At 28.6% G+C, this 22,020-nt stretch overlaps 2 protein-coding genes across 4 annotated transcripts; both read right to left on the bottom strand.

Annotated features, from left to right (window-relative positions):
• Positions 1-1,906: 1,906 nt before the first annotated feature.
• LOC123295371 (catalase-like) lies at positions 1,907-10,124 on the bottom strand. Of its 2 annotated transcripts, XM_044876701.1 has the most exons (3): positions 9,989-10,124; positions 6,743-6,779; positions 1,907-3,469 (listed from the first exon to the last, which is right to left on the bottom strand). In XM_044876701.1, the coding sequence occupies exons 1-3, from the start codon at positions 10,040-10,042 to the stop codon at positions 2,034-2,036; spliced, it is 1,527 nt and encodes a 508-aa protein (XP_044732636.1). In that variant the 5' UTR covers positions 10,043-10,124; the 3' UTR covers positions 1,907-2,033. The 2 variants fall into 2 exon arrangements, with proteins under 2 accessions (XP_044732636.1, XP_044732635.1); XM_044876700.1 differs by lacking the exon at positions 6,743-6,779 and having other exon boundaries at positions 1,907-3,494.
• Positions 10,125-12,401: 2,277 nt separating this feature from the next.
• Positions 12,402-21,417, bottom strand: LOC123295367 (catalase-like). 2 transcript variants are annotated; one of them, XM_044876696.1, is made up of 2 exons: positions 21,248-21,417; positions 12,402-13,951 (listed from the first exon to the last, which is right to left on the bottom strand). In XM_044876696.1, the coding sequence occupies exons 1-2, from the start codon at positions 21,299-21,301 to the stop codon at positions 12,461-12,463; spliced, it is 1,545 nt and encodes a 514-aa protein (XP_044732631.1). In that variant the 5' UTR covers positions 21,302-21,417; the 3' UTR covers positions 12,402-12,460. The 2 variants fall into 2 exon arrangements, with proteins under 2 accessions (XP_044732631.1, XP_044732632.1); XM_044876697.1 differs by lacking the exon at positions 21,248-21,417 and adding an exon at positions 15,490-15,550 and having other exon boundaries at positions 12,404-13,951.
• Between the last annotated feature and the right edge of the window lie 603 nt (positions 21,418-22,020).

The raw sequence follows: 22,020 nt of genomic DNA, 5'->3' as shown, positions 1-22,020 counted from the left end.
AACATTTTTTATGAAGTATATGAAGACTGACACCTAAAATAGCGGCTAAGCTGTTATAACTATAATATGATACGAACTTATTCTTTGAAAATAATAATGTGTGTATTTCAAAAATATTCAAATTAATATTAAATTAAAAAAAAATTCATAATTTGAATTTAAATCATTTTACATTGATGAATTAGGATCACACATCTATTAAAATATTTAAAAAATATAATATTATTGTTTATAATTTTATTAAAATTTGTTTGATTATAGTTTTAATTTATTTTGATTTACTCTCTTACAAATCGAAAAATCGTTTTATTAGAAGAAAATATGCTTTATATTAATAAATTACGTAATTATTGTCCACTTTTTGTAAATAAAATACATTATTCTTAAAAAAAACCAGTCAACTCTCATGTTTGAAAAACGAATTGCAATATTGATTTTTGAGTTGCAGGGTGTGCATTTAAAATTTACAATGGTTTATTATTAAATATTTTTTTAATCGAATTTTTTAAATAGTTTAGAAAGTCTAATTTATTTGTTGGCATAGATCTTAGAACATACAATCTGGCATTCAAAGACATCGTTAACGAATACCATTGGCGCACCTATCTTTGTGTCTCGGATTATCATGAGCGGGGTGTAGTTACTAGCACTTTTAGCGAGTTAAAATCCTCAACTAAATGCATCCATTAAAATACCTAAATAAGTTTTTGAGATATTCAGAAAAATTTGGAAGGAAGGAGGGGGCTTATTTATTTATTTTGTGCTGCGATTATATTAAACGCAATAATGTTAAAATTTTATATTAATAATATGATTAGTTGTTGGTCGCTGATGTAGTTTGATTCAGGTGTTACATTTTTTGAATCGCCAAAAATAGGAAAAAATAATTATTTCATTTATTGAAAGGCCCTTTCTGTGCTCTATATAATACTAGTTTGCTGATCTTGTTTTTTTTTTTTTTACAATTTTTACTTAGGATTTTCAAATACGTATTCAATGATAAACCATTTAACACTGTTCATCCACTTTTATTTTCAGCCTATGTTATTGTATGTTTGGTGCTTTGTGGTGTTCTAGATTTTAAGAGATCAAACACGTGCGCCTTTCTTAATCATTCGTACGTCATTCACAATATGGCGTCTGGTTATCGCCATATTGAATTTTCGTAGCTCTCATGGCTTTAGTGACACTCGCAGAATTAAGGCAAATATCGATTGACGTAAGAATTATCAAAATTGGCCCACGCGTTTGGTCTTCAGAGTTCTACAAAGGAACGTATATGTTCATTTGCAGAAAAAACATACATGTTTTTTAACTTGTGATATACGTGAAACTCGAAAAATAAGATTAATCGAGGAAAATCGCTTCAAACGAAAAATTATAGTTTCAAAAGGCACACATTTTATACGGGTATTGAATTCGTTGTACATTAATGAAAATTTTTAGGTTCAATTAAAACCTTACTCTGATTCATAACTGGCAAATATTAGACGAACACTTAAATTAGAAAGTTATTCTTTATAAAAACGCAAACATTTTTTTAGCCGAAAACATTTTTTTAAAACTCCTAGATTCTACAGAAACAATGATACGAAAAAACCATTTTGGGTAAAACTTTTCTGTCCGTTTTTTTACCAACAACTTTCTAATTTAAATTTTTTACCAAATGTGGAGTAGACTGTGCTTTTCATTGAGCCTGATTTCCTAGGTCAAGTATAATGTCTGCGTAAGATGTGAGTCTACCCACCCAACATTTTTTGCTTGAAGCTATATCGATAAAATTTATTTTTTGAGTTTCAAGTATATCAACTTAAAAAAACACCCGGTATATATAGACTGATGAACGCATTATCACTACTTTGCGTCGCGCAGTTGGTAAAAAGGACTACAAAAAAATAATACAAGATTTTATTACATCATATGTATTTTAAAAAAAAAGTTACAATATTAACATGTTTTGTGCTTACACAAGTCCCATAGTTCAGAAAAAAAAAACAGTTTAAAAAATGTACAAAAATGTATGGAATACAAATTTAAAGATTAGCTTTAGCTTTATTTTTAAGACCTTCAGCAATTCGTCTTGCAAAATCAGCATCCACTTGAGAAAAGTTACGAATAGCACGTTCTTGAATGAAATTAACAGCACCACTTAAAGATCCAACAATATTATTAACAAGACGAGTGCGTGCTGCCTCATCCAAAGTTTTACGGTAAAAGATTGTAGCTTGTGAATAATTATCTTCATCACCCGAATCATAACGATAAACATCTCCACTGACTGGGAAAGCTGGTTGTAATCTTTGGGCTCTCTCTTCAACCACTGGGCCACTAAAACTGTTGGGATGATAATTAGGAGCACTTCCTTTATTATCAATTGCTTGTGGTCCATCACGTTCATAATTTGGAATGGATCTTGAACGGAATGGACAGTTAACTGGAAGTTGATTGTAGTTAGTGCCTAAACGATGACGATGAGTATCTGTATAAGAGAATAAACGGCCTTGTAACATTTTATCTGGTGATGGTTCGATGCCAGGTACCAAATGAGCTGGACTAAATGCAATTTGTTCAACTTCTGCGAAGTAATTACTTGGATTTCTATCTAATACTAGTTTACCAACTGGAATAAGTGGATACTCTTTATGAGACCATACTTTTGTTAAATCATATGGATTGAATGGTGATTTTTCTGCTTGTTCCTTAGTCATTACTTGAATGTAGAATGTCCATGATGGGAAGTTACCCTTTGATATAGCATTAAATAAATCGCGAATACTATAATCTGGATCGGATGCAGATAATTCATTAGCTGTAGCCACGTCCAAGTTCTTAATACCTTGATCTGTTTTATAATGGAATTTACAATATACATAGCTTCCTTCATTGTTAACTAATTTAAATGTATGCGAACCATAACCGTTCATATGTCTGTAGCCATCGGGTATACCACGATCGCTCATTAAAAATAAAGTTTGGTGTGTAGTTTCAGGTCTTAAGGTTATAAAATCCCAAAACATGTCCATATCTTTTAAATGCGTTTGTGGATTACGTTTTTGTGTATGAATAAAGCTGGTGAATAGAACCGGATCTCTAATAAAGAAGATAGGTGTATTATTTCCTACAATATCCCATATACCATCTTCAGTATAAAATTTAACAGCAAATCCACGAGGATCTCGAACTGTATCAGCTGATCCTGATTCCCCACCGACGGTTGAAAATCGAACAGCAATTGGGGTTCTTTTACCAATTTCAGAAAATACTTTTGCTGAACAATATTTGGTGATGTCATGCGTTACTTCAAAGTAACCAAATGCACCTGCTCCTTTAGCGTGAACAACTCGTTCGGGAATACGTTCACGATCGAAATGTGCCATTTCTTCAATGAAATTAACATCTTGTAAAAGTATTGGTCCATTTTTTCCAACAGTTAGAGTAGCGTCTTTGTACACTGTTGGTGTACCATAAGCTGTTAAATTTATTTCTGGTTTGCCCTGTAACAAAAATAAAAAATGTTATTATAAAATTAATTACAATTTTGTACGAACTGTTGATAAAAAATGTATAATTAGTTCAAATAACTTAAAATAATCTATTTTTCTATATTATCAACTGAAAAAGTATTAAAATACTTGGTGAAAAATTGATAAAATAAATCCATAATAAAATAATTATTAATCGAATTTTTGTTTTTAAAATTTTATCGTTTGAAATTCTACTTAATCATTATAGTGTACTGAAAATACGGTATATAATAGGCCTTAGCAGTTACCTTTAACAAATAGCAAAAATTAGTTTTGATATTGCAACAAATATAGACTTATGCACTGAGTCGAAGGTCAACTAGGAAGGATAAAGATAGATGTGTTAAAATCCATTTCATGACCCCCAGAACATTAGCGAGGGAATTCGAGGGGATTCCCAAGACAAAAAACTGCTTCTTATGATTTTTAATTTCAAAAGCTTTTCCAACTTGAGTAACAGAGTTGAGCTGCTTTTGAAGGTGTCAACAACCCAAGCCCTTCCCCTTTTTAATGTCGAAATATTATGGTTTTTTCACATTTTTAATGGCTTTGAACATCTGTTCAGTCTCTTCAAATTAATTTAATGTTTGAAAATTTATGGAATGTAGAGATAAGGAACTCAATCTTATATGGCTGTTTAAATCAAAAAGTGTCCACAAAATAGCATTAAATAAATGGGTTATAATGGCGCTAGTGTAGCAAAGGATATGTATATCATGGACAAAGAATAAGAAGGGTGGGAGTGTAATTGTACCAGAGAGGGAAAAAGTATTATTACAACTTTATACTCCGTCTCTACTTTTCCTAAATCTATGATATATATTGCATGATACCAATGCTATCTTAATTACAATTATTAATATACAAAGACCAAAATGCAAGAGCGAACAAAAAAATTGAAAAGATAATTTATTATCTTTTTAATATTTATTAATATTTTGTGGTTTATAATTAATAAATAGATTAATAGGAAGATATTTTTGTTTACTAGTATTATAATCTGTGAATTTAATTATCTTGAGGCAAATATCACAAGAAACCATGTATGAAATTTATTATAAATAATTTTTGAATAATTACTTTAACCTAATTGCATAACAACAAATATATTTTACCTTGAGTTAAAATATTATGAACTTGAAAATTACTTTTAATTTTGAACTTGAAAAATACTGTATTTGTATGAATGGAAATTTTTTTATTACTTGCAATCTGAATCATGAAGGCAAGTAAATGATAATAATTACGATGAAAATAAACACTGTTGTTATGCATCGAGCCGAAGTTTTTACCATAGGCTTATATAGATCGTAATACTCCAATCGTTAGCAAAGGTTCTGTGCCCATGAAGAGGTTGGCAAGGGATTTAGTGGGATCATTTTCTATGTTTTTTTATTGTTTTCACATTCGTCTACCCGGTCAGTTTTTCCCAATACCATTTTGGGGATTGTAAAAACACCCTGCATCTGATAAAATTAGTGTATTTAATCTGTTATTTAAATGAAATTTTTCCAGAAGGATTTGTTCTTAAGATATATGGCGAACTGTCTCGCCATCTATGAGTGATTATACAAAGTTATCAAAAACCTTAGTCGGTAGTCCCCTAGAAAAGAGCAAACAGTTTCCCAGTGAAACATTACGACTTATAATTCCAGAATCACGTTTCGGGGAAACAAAAGCAAGCATAGATAAGATAAAAAGTGGCTCAGAAACAGAATAAATTAAAAAAAATTGAAGAAGAAAATGAATTAATTTGGTTTGAAGGAGAATATGATTAAAATTTTTCCTCTATCCAAATAGTCTTTCTAATCAATTTTGAGCATAAAAATCCCTTCTTTAATTTTTACTAGAAATTTGATATAAATACTCCACTGTGCATTGGGTTTCAATGTAATTTTTGAAAAGGATATTCACGAATTGCACAATTACACAAAGTGAGCACGGCTCTATAAATGTATTTGTCTGTTTATAAATTGTATTTGGAAAATAATAATATAATTAATACTTTAATTATAATTTTTTAATTAAATTTTTTTCTGTACAAGGTCAGAGTTTTATTTTATACCATCATTTATTATGTAATAAATTAATATTAATAAAATCAGGTATTTTGTCAAATAAAATATTATAATAATAATTATTTGCGTTATGGGTAGTTTGGTAAAGATCCAAAAGCCGGCGCAGATTACGGTATTTTAAGTAGCCTTAAATTTTCGTCTTATATTGAGAAATGGGTTTAATTTTCTTCATTATTGTTTTTAATACTATCGCTAGTACGCAATTGTAAAATTTCAGCCCCTTAGGTGGACAGCATATTTCTTGAACTACTACATATAACCGAAATTAACGGAATATACAATAGATTGTTATAATTCAATCAAACATAAATCGATTCAGAAAGTTTAATTACATCGAATTTGATTTATTTGATAGGGTCTATCTTTTTATGAGAGTTGAATCGACTTTTCCTGTTCATAAAATAAATGAGATTATATCAAGCGAATGAATCGTTAGTTTTAAGGAAAGATAAAAATCATATAAAGTACAATGTACATAATAAGAAATGAATATTCAACCGCCGGTCCGAGTAACGGTGCGAATCAACGAAGAAATTCGATCGGTCCGTGGAGATTTTTTTAATAATAATAATAAAATTTTAATTAATACAATAATAAAATAAAACTATTATAAACTGATACTAACTGTTGGCATTATTGAATTGTTGGGAATTTATGATTGGCACGTCACTGTGCTGTATTCTTATTCATAATACAAACAACCTTATTCAAATATGAATACTTAAATACGGAAACTTTCCGTGTCCTAATATTTCCGAGAAATGGAATATTTATATAAAAAAAAAAACACAATAGATACAACATTCATAAATAAGAGAGTTAAACTTCAGTTAAATGAAACTGAAATGAAGAAAACAGACCCAGCAGTTTACATACTGACTTTAACAGTCGGGACCCATTATTGGGAAGATTCGAGCCGGTGTAGATTTTAATGAGTCGCGACTGTTAAAGTCGTTATGTAAACTACTCTGGACTACTCGTAGATTACTCTTTTTTTTCAATAGGCTCTAGAAATGTAACAATTTTAGAAATTATTTTGAAATTTTGTTTCTCTTTGACAGTGCGATATTGATGAATATTGGTACGGTGCACTAAAAATGAAGGGGATAAGACGAACCAAGGTTTTCTTATTTGATTAACATTTAGTAGTTAAATTATTATGACCACTATGTGATACCTTGTGCTAATTATAATTTATTATAAAATATAAATAATAATATTAAATGGTTTGCATCTACTTGTAACGCAGTCTACATAATATTAATTAAGGAACATAAAAGATTTTTAAAGTGAAAACTTCTTTAGCGATGTTGAGCACTTTTTGATAGAGGTATATGTTATGGATTCGCGTCATTGACACGCTTATGGCAGTATATCTGTAGCTATACAGCTGACGTATTGTGTAATATTATTGCTGCGTTTATAACAAGTAATTTGAAATTTATGTAAATACAAATACTATCCACAAATCATATGATTGTATATTAATTGTTATTTCAATTGAATTGTATTTATATTTTGTCATAATCTTGTACAGCCCATAATATATTTAAATAATAAAAAACCATATTAATATGCATATAATTTTTGCTCGGAGTGTTAATAGATGTGAAAACAGGATTGATGTTGATAATTTTAATTCAAACATTATGAGATTTAAAATTTTTATACTAAAAATTCTAAGTTTTCACTTCTATCGACAGCCCTTATGACTGCCAATTTTTTGAAATTAAAAAAAAAAGCGCGGTTCAAACATTTACGAAGTTCATACGGTTTGGCTTATCTCACATTTGACTATTTTATGTTAAAATTCATGATATTAACAGAAGTCCGTAAGAATTATAATGTATAAAAAATAACAGTGAAAGTTGTAAGTAAGAAATAACAAGAACATTTAATAAAACACACATAAGTCAACAAATTATCGTATTGGTTTGTAACCTAGATAACATACAATTCGCGCGATAAATTGTAAATACCCGCCACACCATACAAGTATTATTGTCAAGGTATTTTTTATTTGTCTCATTACATAACTTAGTATTTTGTATTTTAAACTAATAAGCCACACCTCAAAATCGCTAATATATGATTTTTGAAAACCTTAAACAATTACGAGGGAGTATTGGGGTATTATACAAGGATTTGTTCATGTGACTTTAGTAACAAATGAAAGTATGTCGTATTTGAGTAACATACTTATTATACTTTGAAAAATAGACAATATTTACTCGGCAGGCATGAACGTACTCAGCTTTTGGTCCAAGGGGGAATTTGTTACATCCACAAAAAATTTTTACAGGTGTCCATACCGAGATATCTATGCAGGGCGGTCTTAATCAAGGGTGCAAGGACTGCGTGGCAAAAAGTGGGAAGCGTCAGGTTCATTTAGGAAGACTAAAAAAAGAGAAAGACAAATTTGTATAAAAGAGCGTCACAAATATGGGAGCCGAAGTTCAAAAACAGCTTTGTACCCTTGAGTGGTGTAGCTTAAAATGCATAATTTATAAAATTATGTTGATAAGTATTAGTGGTATCATTCGCAGTATTTTTTTTCCAAAATTCAACAAATTTTTTCCAAAAATAACCAAGTTATCATACTCTTGAAAATTTTCTCTTAAAAATGAATTGTCATGAACTAATACATAAACGGTTCATGAACTTTTCTCTACCAGATATGAATTTTTTTAATTTGTTTAGATTTTAAAAAACTAATTTTACAATCTGTTAGCAAAGTAAATAACGAATAAGCGATTAAAATAAAAAAATAACAAACATTGTTATCATTTATTCAATAAACAAATTATTAATGGTATAAATAGTTGCATATTTGAATTACATTTATACTAATTATTATCAAGTGTTTTGTTGACATATCAATAGCATAAATCATTAAAAACCTAATAAGCACTTCAATATTTGATAAAATTATTTCAAAATTCAAATTAGCATAAAGAATACATAAAGATGGAATTAAGCAAATATTGACAATTAACGTTTGTAGTAACGTCGAAATAAACTAATCATTCCAAAAAAATGAGTGTAAGAAAATATTTGAGATTTACGTTTCAAATTTTGGAACTTGGGAAAATTAGACGAAAATTAAGAGTACAACTTTTCGATATATATCATAGTTTTTGAAATATTGATGCCTAAGGATTTAGAGAAAATCACTTAAAAAAGAAGTAACACACGAATGCCATTCATTGCATCACTTTAAATGTAGGTACTTATGATATAATTAAAGGAAGCTCAGTATCTTCTTAAAATAACATTCAGACATTTCCAAGAGTACAATTTTACAGGTCATGATTCTCGGAAAAAACAGTTGCAGCGCTTGATGGAGAACATTCGTGCATTTAATCGAAAGAAAACACGCTAAATACGAAAAAATGCTTTAGCCAAAAGTTGTCAAGGGCAATAGAGGAAATTCGCCTGTTTCCATGACTTTAGCCTACAATTATGCTAAACTTTAAGCGTATTTTCTGTCAATTAAATAGAATGAGGATATTTTTATGAAGTACAAACTAAAAAAAATAAAAATAAATTTCATAAAATTTTTAGTAAAATAAAATTTTGAATTCATTCATCATAACTTAATAATAGAATAAAAAGTTGTTTGCCAAAAAAAAATCTTGAATTCAAATAGAGGAAGTTTGTTGTCTTTATATATAAATAGCTGATTTATTTTGAACTTTGAACTTATACTTTTGATTACCTATTACAATTTGATGTTAAAGAATAAAAGGAGAAGTTTCAATCTAGGTTGTAGAAAATCCTTCGGAGGTTTCTACTTAACGATTTAAAGTTTACTGAACTCGACAGTTTGTTAATTAAAGACATTTCTACTCTATATTTAACAGTTTATCTATCAGATAGAGAACAAACTGCCCAAGAAATGTTGTAAAGATAGAAGGGCAAATCTTTAAAGTAGAGAAATGTTTTTCTTAGAACTTAGTTAAGAACCTACCCGTAATATTTGGGTATGGAAAACAAATTTTGTTAACCATTTATTAATTAAATTTAGAATAAATTATATTTTTGTTGTTATGAAATTTGATACTTGAGCCTTGAACTTTTAAAATTCTACGAGTTTTTATCAACACAAATTTTAATGTTCTACAAAATTTAAAACTTTTGAATTTCTATGAATAATACATTATTTGCAATTCTATAAAAACAAAATAAGTGCATTGTTAATTATTTGCAAAATGTTTCATAGGATTTAATTATATTGCAGCATAAAACAGTCACACAAACAAACAAGTTCAAAGTTCAAATAATATATTATGAAGCGACTTTTGAGGTCACTTCATATTCTTACATTGTTGGTTACGTTCAAATAATGTTATTAAATAATATTACAAAATTATATAATAATGGTACCTGATTTTTTTTGAAGGTAAGTAATTGGTCCGATGCCGGGTCTCGACCTGACATGATTGCACAATATTTAAAAAAATAATTAAAAAACAAAACAAGTCACTTTAAACTTCCAATGTGATATGGAACATGCTGTCAAATGGAGACTTGTTTATATAAATATAATGTACAACGTGTCTTATGATTAGATATACAAAACTGGAACTGGAATCAATGCATTGATTGATTGAACCATAGGGATCAGAATAACCTAGATCTACATGATCGAAATTAAAAATTCAGCATATCTGAGGAATAATATCCATAAAACGAAAGTAAGAAAGAAAGTAAAGTCGGAGTTTAAGTCATATATGCTTAGGTTCTTACTTAATTCTGAACTGAATTATTGAATAGAGTTTTGTGTATGTCATCGTAATATTTAATTTCCGTCAGATTGTAAACTAACTAGTCAAATTGTAATTTTGGCTTCTAGTGAAAAGGTCGAAAACGACCCCAACCTGTGCTAACTTAACCCAGACCAACTAAACATAACGCAATGAGTTGATTTTCGTTAATAAATTGAATTGGCGTTCAGGCCCACCGCTATGGCATCCCCTGTTCCATTACGAGACTGCAATTAAATAAACAGAAAAAACAAACAATATTGCAAATATTGTTTGTTAATGTTCAGTGCCAGTTGTTCAAGAACGTAATTACAATATTTTTTCTATTATTAAATTTCCGCCTATCTCAATTAAGCTAATAAAATAATATCCTTTACAACAATTTATATATAAACTAGCGACCCGCCCCGGCTTCGCACGGGTAGGGTTCAGCCTGCGTTTGCAATGTATGCGGAAAAAATGTAATTATTTACGACATCACATTAGAAACCTCAAAAATAGCAGTACTTCTCCACTATTTAATGGATGTTATTCTACATATAAACCTTCTTCTTGAATCACTCTATCTATTAAAAAAACCGCATCAAAATCCGTTGCGTAGTTTCAAAGATTTAAGCATACAAAGGGACATAGGGACAGAGAAAGCGACTTTGTTTTATACTATGTAGTGAAAATTAACAAAAAATTATATTATTTTCTTCAATTTGTTTTTTCATTATTTCCCTGACGCACGTTGTATATGCGTAAATATAAAAATTTTATAGTTTATTCAAAAAATTGTGCTGTTCTTATTAGATATACACATTGTAGATTTTATTCTTTATGTGGATTTTAAGATAAGTTTTCTCTTAACATTTAAATTTTAAGCGACAATGACTTGTATTTTTTTTTTTAATTTAGTTTCTTGAAGCATTAACTAACGGATTCGATTTCGATGATTTTGTAAAAAAAACTATGATCAAAAACTAATATTTAGGCTTAGGATGAAAAATATTTAAAATTAATTTGTTAAACACCACCCATTTAGCATTGAAACGTCAAAAATCTTCGGTTCGAATTTCAAAAAATTAGAAATTCTGGCATTAATTGAATGCCAATCGGAGAGCTTTGAAGTGGCTCCTTCGGAAGTTCAGTCATGCTTTTTAGTCAAGAGATTAATATACATGTTTGGAGCGTAGCACTGTCTATACATGGTGTTTTTATATATTTGAAACTTTTAATACATTTCTGTAAATAAAGTTGCCTAAAAAAGCTAATATAATTTATATTTACTGGAGAGTCAAAATGAGCTGAATGACCGAGATCGAAGGCCTAGTATTCAAAGAAGTTTTTCTGGAAATAAAATACCGTTCATTAATAAATACTTACATTTACTTATTAATTTTCCTGTTATTATTTTACCATACGGAGCTATATCAAAATAGAATGCGAATTAGAATTGTGAAATTTATTGAGCTGTGTAGGTTGCTGAGTCTATTTACTCTCATAACGGCTATTTTCTGCACTTGCTAAGTATGAACTGAATCGATTTCAATTTAAATATCGTTACAGTTAAAAAACAAATCCCTTAAAAACATCAGATATATACGAAACATTCATAGTAATTGGGAGCGGTTCTAGGAATGTTATGAATTTTCCTCGTTTTTTTTGGTTCTAAAATCTATCTTCATGGTTTCAGTAACACCTTGAGCAAAAGATGGAGAAAACCTTGAATATCATCAGTCAATTTTATATAAAATTTTTGAACAATTTCCCTTCTTCTTTCTTGCAGCTTAAAATTGGCAAATTTCAGGCTCCATGTATACTTTTGTAAAAGCATTAAAATCATCTCAGCTTGTTAATTGTCATTTTTTAAATTGAAAATTAAAATTTATAATTCGTAATCGATGACGGAGTAATAAAATTTTATTTATAGTACTATAATATATTGTTACATTATTGTTACAATAAACCATATTTTTAATCAATTTTTAGCAAATCATTGTAATATGTTTAAATTTATGCAAAAATTGAAAATTATGTTTAACATAGGGTTATAAATTTTTGAATGCATTAACATATTAATTTAATAAAAAAAAATTGTTCTTTAATTTCACAAAAATTTAATATTTTTTGGCAATAACGAAGAAACATTATCACGCCTTTTATCCAATGCTGATTTAAGTTGGGAGCCTAAATCTGCATCTACCTTCGAAAACACAGAAACTACACGATCTTGTATAAATTGTGCTGATCTGGAACAATGATCTGCTACATTATTGACAAAACGTTTACGAGCAGCGTCATCGAACACTTTTGTGTAAAGTATTCTAGCTTGTGAATAATTATCTTCATCTCCAGAATCATATCGATAAACATCCCCACTTGCATTGAATTTTGGTTGTAATTTTAAAGCTCTTGGATCTACTTCTGGACCACAAAAACTGTTTGGATGATAGTTGGGTGCTCCACCTTGAGTTTCAACAGTATTTGCACCATCTCTTTGATAGTTTTTAGGCGTATCGGCTCTAAATGGTGAATTTACAGGAAGTTGATTGTAATTTGGACCTAATCGATAGCGACTTGTATCTCCATAAGAGAACAATCTTCCTTGTAACATTTTATCAGGTGATGGTTCAATACCGGGAACAAAATTAGATGGTTCGAAGGATAATTGTTCAACTTCGGCAAAGTATGATGAAGGATTTTGATTCAACACTAATTTTCCAACTTCAATTAAAGGAAATTCAGCATGGGGCCATACTTTAGTTAAATCGAATGGATTGAATGATACTTGAGTTGCTTCATCAAAAGTCATAACTTGTATGTACATAGTCCATGATGGGTAATTCCCTTCAGCAATTGCATTGTACAAGTCTCGTATCAAAAAATCGGGATCAGATCCAGCTATTTGTTGGGCTGAATCAGGATCTAAATTTTTTACCCCTAAATCTGTTTTATAATGAAATTTGCAATAGATAGGTTTACTGTCACTATTTACGAATTTAAAAGTATGTGATCCATAGCCATTCATATGTCGGTATGATGCTGGAATTCCTCGGTCTCCAAATAAGTAGGTAAACTGGTGAACGGTTTCTGGTCTCAAAGACATAAAATCCCAAAATGCATCAAAATCTTTTAAGTGTGTTACAGGATTTCGTTTTTGAGTATGTATAAAACTTGGAAATAGTATCGGATCTCGAATGAAAAATATTGGTGTATTGTTTCCGACTAAATCCCAAATTCCATCGTCAGTATAAAATTTTACAGCGAAACCACGTGGATCACGTACAGTATCTGGATAACCGGCTTCACCTGCAACTTGTGAAAATCGGACAGCAATTGATGTTTTCTTTCCGATTTTTGAAAAAACTTTTGCTGCTGTGTATTGAGTAATATCCTTAGTTACTTCAAAATATCCAAAAGCTCCTGCTCCTTTGGCATGAACCACTCGTTCAGGAATTCGTTCACGATCAAAATGAGCCATATCATCAATAAAATCATTATCTTGCATTAATAAAGGCCCTTGAGGACCCACAGTTAAACTTGCATCTTGATATACTTTTGGAGATCCCCATGACGTTAGATTGGTGGCTGGAGTTTTCTGGAATAAAAGAAAATGTATTTTAATTATAAAACGTAATTATTCATTAAATTAATAAAGTTTTAAGTTAAATTCCATTATGAATTAATTCAATTTGTTTCAATTATTGAGAGATCCTGCCATCTATGTTGGATGGATATAATTTCTACGCGTGGTATAAAAGTAATCTGTAAAAACAATTATTTTGTTTGTTGTATATTGTTGGTACATTGCTAGCCTTTCTAAATCGTAATGGGAAATTTATTGTTATTATAAATTTAATACATGGTAGGCATTTTATAATAATTTCTTCATATACTTCTTTAAACTAGACGCACGCGCTAACAATTATACAGAAAAAAAAACACTTTTGTAATGAAGAGTCTATTGCTCTTTCTTATTTTAGTGCATTAGTCAAAAAACTTCTTACATAATGTATTCGATATTATTTATCTGTATCCAAATATTGAAATTGCCAAACCTCTGACTTGTACCTTAGTACAAAGAGTAATTTTAACAAGTTTCCAGCCTTATAGTTTGAAAACGGATTGGGATATCATAAAACGCAAAAATACGTGTCTCCTTATTTTGTTAGGAGCAGGAAGGGAGGTAGTTGGAATGATTAAACAGTAATAGTTTTTTTTAAATATAGGGGTGTTTAAATGAAATGATTTACTTTTTGTAGCAGAATCTTGCAAAAAAGTAATATATATAAAAAAAAATGTTAGTTTTCAAAAACTAACATCTATTGTTCGAAACATGCTGAGCTTTTATTCAAAGTTGTGTAGAATTATAAAAAAAAAAAAAATAACTAAGGTAACAAAATTTCTACCAAAATAAAATTATGAGGAACGCAATGTTATCAAAATGTTTTTTGATATTTAACGTGGTATAATTTTCTATTAAAATATGATTTTTAGTTTTTACTTACAAATCGAAATCATTTTATTTGTTATAACTAAAAAATTATACAGTCTAATTAAATGTAAAGTAAAAAGTGTGACACCAAGCCCGAAGGACAAAAAATTCAATTTTATTCAACAATTTTTTAGCCAACTTTAGAACAAGAAATTTTTTTAAGCCTCTAATTTATGACCAGGAACACGTGGTAAAATCTGTGTAACGAAAATTATCGAAGAGAGAAGTAATCTCGTTTATTATTAGAACAAAAATTTAACAAACTGTCCATAACTTAAAAAACCCCTGATTACAAATTCTTAAAGCAAAATTCCAACTTTTACGTTGTACTAAAACTTTATATAAATTAATTTATATAGAGTTTTAGTACAAACGTAAAAGTTGGAATTTTGCTTTAAGAATTTGTAATCAGGGGTTTTTTAAGTTATTAAGAGTAGCACTACATAAATACAAAAAGTAAAAATAATTTTTTGTTTTAGTTGCAAATTTGTAGGTAATCAAAGTTTATTTTACGATCTATTTATTCCCTACAAATTTTCTGTTAAATATTAATAAACAAAAATATACTTTTTTGAATGAATATTGACAGTTCTCAGTTATATTTTGCAAGGTTTTATTGGTATAAACAAAAATAAACGTACCTTATGCTTTTTAAATAAAAGTAATTGATTAGCTGCAGCATCTCGACGATTTTTTTCGAATTCAATTTTTTTTTCATCCATACTTTTATAAAATATTTTTAATTAAAGTATATTGTAATATTAAGTATGTATTGTTCTTTTTAAATTCAATATACAAATGATTCGATGATTCGATCACTTTTATGATATTAAAAGTAAATTTACAAAAATAATGATTATAATAAAAAAAATTGTATTTTTATGAGTTAAATTATGTAGGTTTTATAGTATTAACAATAAATAAAAGTATCACCGCACAAACCAATTTTGATTGTTTAATAATAAAATAAGTATACTACGGTGACGATCAATAATTCAATATGATCATTTATGATCGATTATTTTGTTTATAATATTAAGTCTGTTTTCTGTGTAAATAATTTCTCTGGCATGATCAGTGGTGTTTCTATATAAAGTTCACTTAGGTAAATGATCTATCAAACTAGTTAGTAGTTACAGATATAATAGGTAAACAAAATGATTATTATTATTATAACATAAAATTATTATTATTAATTGTAAACAGGTGAGTATTTAAGAAGTACAGTAATTCAGGTTGATATTATTATACAAGTACGGGTTGATTAAAAAAAAAAGCTTAAAAAATTACAAAGTTTGACTGTAAGGATGAAACCTATTGGGCCAATTTTTTTATAAATGTTTTTAAAGGTGCATAGATTAAATATACATCTAACTTGGTGCCGCTAAAAAAGTTTGGCCAAATATTAAGTCAATTATTATTGGAATTCATTTTTGAGGTGATATTTGAAAATTTTAAAACTTTCAACAAAATAAGCTAAAAAAGTTTACTCGGGGATTTTCGAGGTCGCTGATCACGATTCCGAAGCTAGAATTCTGATATACTACCCCCTCTTACCTTAATTCCCACCGCAAGGTCTAAAATAGCAAAATTCTGTAAATATACTACAAAATGTGCAAGAAAAGTACATCCGGGTCCAAACATGTAAATAATCGACAAATGGCCCAAAATGGTTTATTCGAGGGTTTCTGGGCTCATTGATCACAATTCCGAAGCCAGAATTTTAATATACTCGCCCCGCCTCTCGGATAGTTAACCCTCTGCTGATCCAAAACAGCAATATTCTGTAAATATTCAAAAAAATGGGCTAAAAAAGTATACTTGGAAGTTTCTAGGGTCGCTGTTTACGATTCCGAGGTCAGAATTACGATATCTCGTTCATAATTCATAATTTTGCTGTTTTGGACCAGCGGGGACAAATTATGCCAGAAGAAGGTATATCGTAGTTCTGGCTACGGAACTGTGAACTCCGACATAAGAGAGTAGTTTTCGGAATTCTGACCTCGGATTTTCTTCAATTTTAAACTATCAGATTAGTCAATCTGACAATCTTTGAACAACATAAATAACGTCTAATTTTTTCTTTAACTAAAAAGAAGTTTGGAAGCTTTTTATACTAACATGTCTATTTCTTCCTTTTCTTAGCTATACTATTTTCTTAGCCAGATCATTCTATATCAGAAAGCTAAGATTTCAAAAAAATTTGTGAGAAATTTTTAGTTGAAATTTTATTCCGTTTTTTTTTTTTTTTTTTTTTTTGCTTAGTTTGTTGGTCTAGTCCATGACTAGAAAAGAACCAATTTTGATAGGAACTTTCCAAAAGAGTTAAAAAAAATGCTGTAATAAATTAAACTGATTTTGAAGACATCTTCAAACCTATATTTCCAAGGTTGAAATAATATTTGTAGGCTGATGAACTCACTACTCCATTATTTGCTTTGATTCAGAAAATTAAAAACAGATCTTCAAGCGTTTATATTCGAGATTAGTGACCGGTTAAAAGGTACCTCTATAAATTAAAATTTGCATGTCTGACATTATATGTAATTTATTTTTTGTTATTCAAAGAACCAGTTTTTGAGTTTGTTTTTATTGTTGTGATTTTTATTTTGATTTAATAATGAATAAACTTTATTATGTACTTGTCTTGTTCATCTATGCCGGGTTTTTTTCTGAGGATCTTTTTTGCTATAGTCTATAACTATTGATCTCTATTAGAACAGAAGCTGACCCTGAAAATAGTATTGCCTTGCTTGCTTTTTGAATTTTGCAGTCAAAACAAGTATTTGGCTTACATTTTCGTAGAAAATAAATAGAATTATTTATGGATTTAATGAATGAAAATAAATCGATCGAAATGAAGACAGCTATAACTAATTGTAGTCATATATAATTTTCTATCAATTCTATACCTATATTATGCCCAGCGAAGTTGGCGGATAACGACTAATTTGCACTACAATTTTACGTTTTATCACTTGAGGGGAGGCGGGATTAGATTAATTAAGGAATCCGCTCATGAATTTTCATAAAATTAAACCTAAGTAATAAAGTACTCTGAGTAAACGCGTAATCAAACTGAAATACAAAATTAATTACAACTTATAATAGAGGTGTATAATGTATTTTCTCATTATTCATTAATTTTATTTAAAACTTTTGACAGCTGATAGCATTTTTATTTGTCCATATTTTACTATAACATTATAGATAAAATAAAAATAGTGGTATGTTATATTCAGTTTTACCCAGTTTTGTTCCGAATACAAAACTGTGAAAGAGTGACGGCTTATAGCTAAACATTTGGGACCAAATTAAGACTGAAAAATTGTATATGTTAAAATTAGTTTTTGTTTTTTAATCTGCAAGTTTTGTTTCCCTTTTGGAGTCAAAATTTTTCTTATCAGATCCGTAATCAGCATCCCCTTATAACGCCAAGGACATCATTTTTTCAGTCATTTTGTTCATAAACATTTTATTTTTCTACGTTCATTTATTCTGTAATAAGTATAATGTTAGTTTTTTTATTAATTTGGAAAATTTAACTATATTTTACTACCTCTAAAATGGGGTAAACTCACCGATCTATATAAAACACTGGATAGTTTATGACGTCACAGAAAGCGTCGGGAATAGAAGCTATGTTAAGTATGCGTGCAAATATATATGCAAAAAACTGGCCTCTAATGCCGACACATTGGTAACTTTCTGGCATCATTATAGAAATGACTCAACAAAGCTATCCGTTTTGCTTTAAAATAACATAGATATAAACATCGCAGAATGTGATTAATTAAGTTGCTGATTGTACAGTAATTTTTATAATTCAAAAAATTGTTTCAAAAAATTGAAAAATTTTAATGTCTATATATTTTTTACTCCTATACAGTAAAATAATTAAAATTTTAATAGCTATATTACAAAATATTTATTGATAAAAACATATTTTGTGGTAAAAATTTGATTTTAAAATCAAATTTATAAAAATATTGAATGATTCATGATATGCTGGAATTTCCCATTCTTCATTATAAATAATAAATTTTAAAATCTTTTTATTTAGCATAACTGTAGAAAAAAGAATTTGCCACGCGCCACAGTGCGGTAGAAGGCTAAAAATGTGCGGACTGGCCATACGGGAATTCGGGAGAATCCGCACCTGATAATTACCCAAGTCATATGGATTTCTGGAGTTTATCTGGTATATTTATCAACGACATTTTATGGGTAACGGGAGTAAGAATTTAAATAGTTTTTGTTGAATTTTACGAAGGCTAAAGTATCCATTTTCCGCATATTCAGAATACTATACGCAGTTGTAAAATCTATTTACCTCATACGCAAATACTGTATTGTCATAGATAATAATAATTATAATTTATTTAAAATATTTGTAATGCCTGTATAAATATTTCTTATCTGTAGCGACTCTGTCTTTAGTAATACGTAACGGTAAGGTGTATAAAAAGCAACTGCAAATTTAAGGTTAAACGGGAATATGCATGAATCGCATGCAAGAAAATATAACTAATGTTGGTTTTAGAACGATTCAATAGTCGAATGGTAGTAAGATACACCGCCAGGGTAATCATTTACAATCAATATCAGTCAAATCAACAGTTTGATACATCCCACATCTAATTGTCTCTGTATTGGTGAAATAATTTGATAAACAAAATATTTTTTTAATATTCGCATCAAAATTAAATCAATTTACAATCAACTATTGTTTTATGATAGTCCTTTCTATATTATAAAGTGACACCTACTAATTTAATGAATTTGATAGGTCTATGAATTCATAAATCTTTCTATTTTTCCCATAGCCACATCTCCCGAATTAGGCCTCAGATCCAAATTTGGTAAGGAGCTTTTCCATTTGTCTTGATAAGCTTAATTTATTAGTTAAATTTTTTGCTATCAAAAACAGAACACCCTATATATAGTACAGTGAATATCTTTCTTTACCTACTTATAGGACGTAAAAAACAAAAATTGCGTAATCAACACTGTTTATACATGGTATTTCAAGAATTAACTCAGTCAATTGTTTGTTTTCAGTTAATTATTCTTTAAAAGAAATTATTTATTACGAAACTCCACCGAAACGTACCTATCTTCAATATAACATATCCGTACAATACACGAGATAAATTTTTTAATACAATCTTTTTATTAATTTTTAATACAATTAAGATGTAAATATAAGTTAATTTCTTGACATTTGAATGATTTATTTAATCAGTGCGGGTGATGTATACGACCGGTTAATCGTTCCGGTAAATAATTTGTTAATTTAGATAATAAAAAATTATTATTAAACGTTTATTTAAACATTAATAATAGTTTTTTATATGATAACTTTCTCATCAAATAAATTATTAAATTATTTACCATTTTTAGGAGTATATCTATCTATCTATTCCAGATTCTTCCATACATTATATTTTGAAGTTTAATTTATACGAAATTTAACTTATTAATTACTAGCAGTGATCCGCTCGCTGTAATATCAACTCTAAAAAGAAAAACTGACGGTCTTGGGTCCGTAGGACAACCTTGTAACCGTTAGAGAGAGAACAAAAGTTTATATACAAAAAATGTTCCTTATAAAAGTATAAACAACTTTTGTTTGAAACATTTTTTCGTAAATATCACCGTTTACCCGCGAGGGCGCAAATCAGGCGCAAATTTTTTGGTATATAGTAATTATATGGGGATACCAGTTCATGTGTGTGGCTATCTAAGAGTGGATATCTTTCTTTATATACATAACGTAAAAAAACAAACGATTGGATTATCAATACTGTCCATACCTACATGGTATTTCAACAATTGACTCGTCGTTTTCACTTGTTTAATTTATAATTTGTATACTTGAGTTATTTTACCGATTTTAATAACGTAGGTATTTTGTTTTTATAAATGTTCGCTTCGGTAAAAAAACTCAAGTATAGCAGTTAAACTTTAAAAACAAAAACGTAAATATTTACTTAAATATTATACAATGATCATAAATAGTGATGGTATTAAAATATAGGCGAAAAAATGTAGTAAATTTTATTCCCTCCAATTTTACAACGCGAAAAATTTCAAATTAATTTTTTAAAACATTGAAAAATTCTTTACTCTCTTAAACACTCGTGTTATTAATAGTTTATTTCAATAATAAAAATTTGAGGAAACGTCACTTAATTTTTGAAAGTTTATTTTGATTTTCCGCGAAGTATTTTTGTTTAGGTATGCAATAAATTGGTATACATTTTATTACAATAATAGAGAAATCAAATAACAAAAGGTTTCTGTTTGAATAAGTCTATAATAATTAAATTTGATTATTTTTTAAAATATTTAATAATTTTCAGTTAATTAAAAAAAATAATTATGATAAATTATTACCTGTTTATCCTTAAAATCTGAAAGTTGATTTGCTGCTGCCTCACGTTTGGACATTTTTATTAAACAATCTTTTATTGATCAACACTAAAATCAAACTAAACAAAGTTATTATACTTTTTTGTGATAAACTTTTTTTTTTATGTAGGTATGTTTGAAAACAGTTTTAATGAAAAATAAAAATTTTCCTACTTATTTCATATTATATAGTTTCATAAGAAAGCCCGCGTGTACACGTTGTGCAATTAGTATTCAATTTTTTAATAAGATACAATGTAAACTAATTATAATATTAATTAATAATATAATAAGAATAATGCACAATATTTTTTTTATTTATTTAATGATAAGTTCAAACGAAACAAGTTGAACAACTAAGTTTCTTGACATTCAAAAATGTTCACATTGACCACGATTTTATAAAATAATGAAGACTGACTTTCTTGTACCACATCTTATATCGCTGAATAATTCATGGATAAAAAAATTTATTATGTGTAACCTTTTTAAATATACAGGACAAAAATTCGATTTTTTTGATAACACAGGCAAATTTGATCCGATATATTAAAATTTTTTTTTGGAACCCACTAATTTTGGGTCATTGTTTGCATCTATAATGTCAGTTTTTCGCTAGCTATCATTAATGTGCTTAATTCCGGGACCAGGACTCCAAATTCTTGAAACCTATTAGAGCTAGGTTAATTTTGATCACAAATTTGAAAAGTATGGCCCAAATTTAATAGGATTACATATTTCGCTTAACAAAATTGGGT

Source organism: Chrysoperla carnea, chromosome 3, assembly GCF_905475395.1.
Source record: "Chrysoperla carnea chromosome 3, inChrCarn1.1, whole genome shotgun sequence".
In the NCBI taxonomy this organism is placed as follows: domain Eukaryota; kingdom Metazoa; phylum Arthropoda; class Insecta; order Neuroptera; family Chrysopidae; genus Chrysoperla; species Chrysoperla carnea.
Note: the sequence above shows the minus strand (reverse complement) of the source record. Positions and strands in the feature narration are given on the sequence as shown.

Excerpts from the sequence above, each read along its gene's own strand:
- LOC123295367 (XM_044876696.1), bottom strand. The coding sequence starts at position 21,301 with ATGTCCAAACGTGAGGCAGCAGCAAATCAACTTTCAGATTTTAAGGAT. Across the intron at positions 13,952-21,247 it reads CAGATTTTAAGGATAAACAG|AAAACTCCAGCCACCAATCT; the intron begins GTAATAATTTAT and ends CTTTTATTCCAG.
- LOC123295371 (XM_044876701.1), bottom strand. The coding sequence starts at position 10,042 with ATGTCAGGTCGAGACCCGGCATCGGACCAATTACTTACCTTCAAAAAA. Across the intron at positions 6,780-9,988 it reads TTACCTTCAAAAAAAATCAG|GTATCACATAGTGGTCATAA; the intron begins GTACCATTATTA and ends AATTAGCACAAG. Across the intron at positions 3,470-6,742 it reads TAATAATTTAACTACTAAAT|CTTATGGTACACCAACAGTG; the intron begins GTTAATCAAATA and ends TAAATTTAACAG.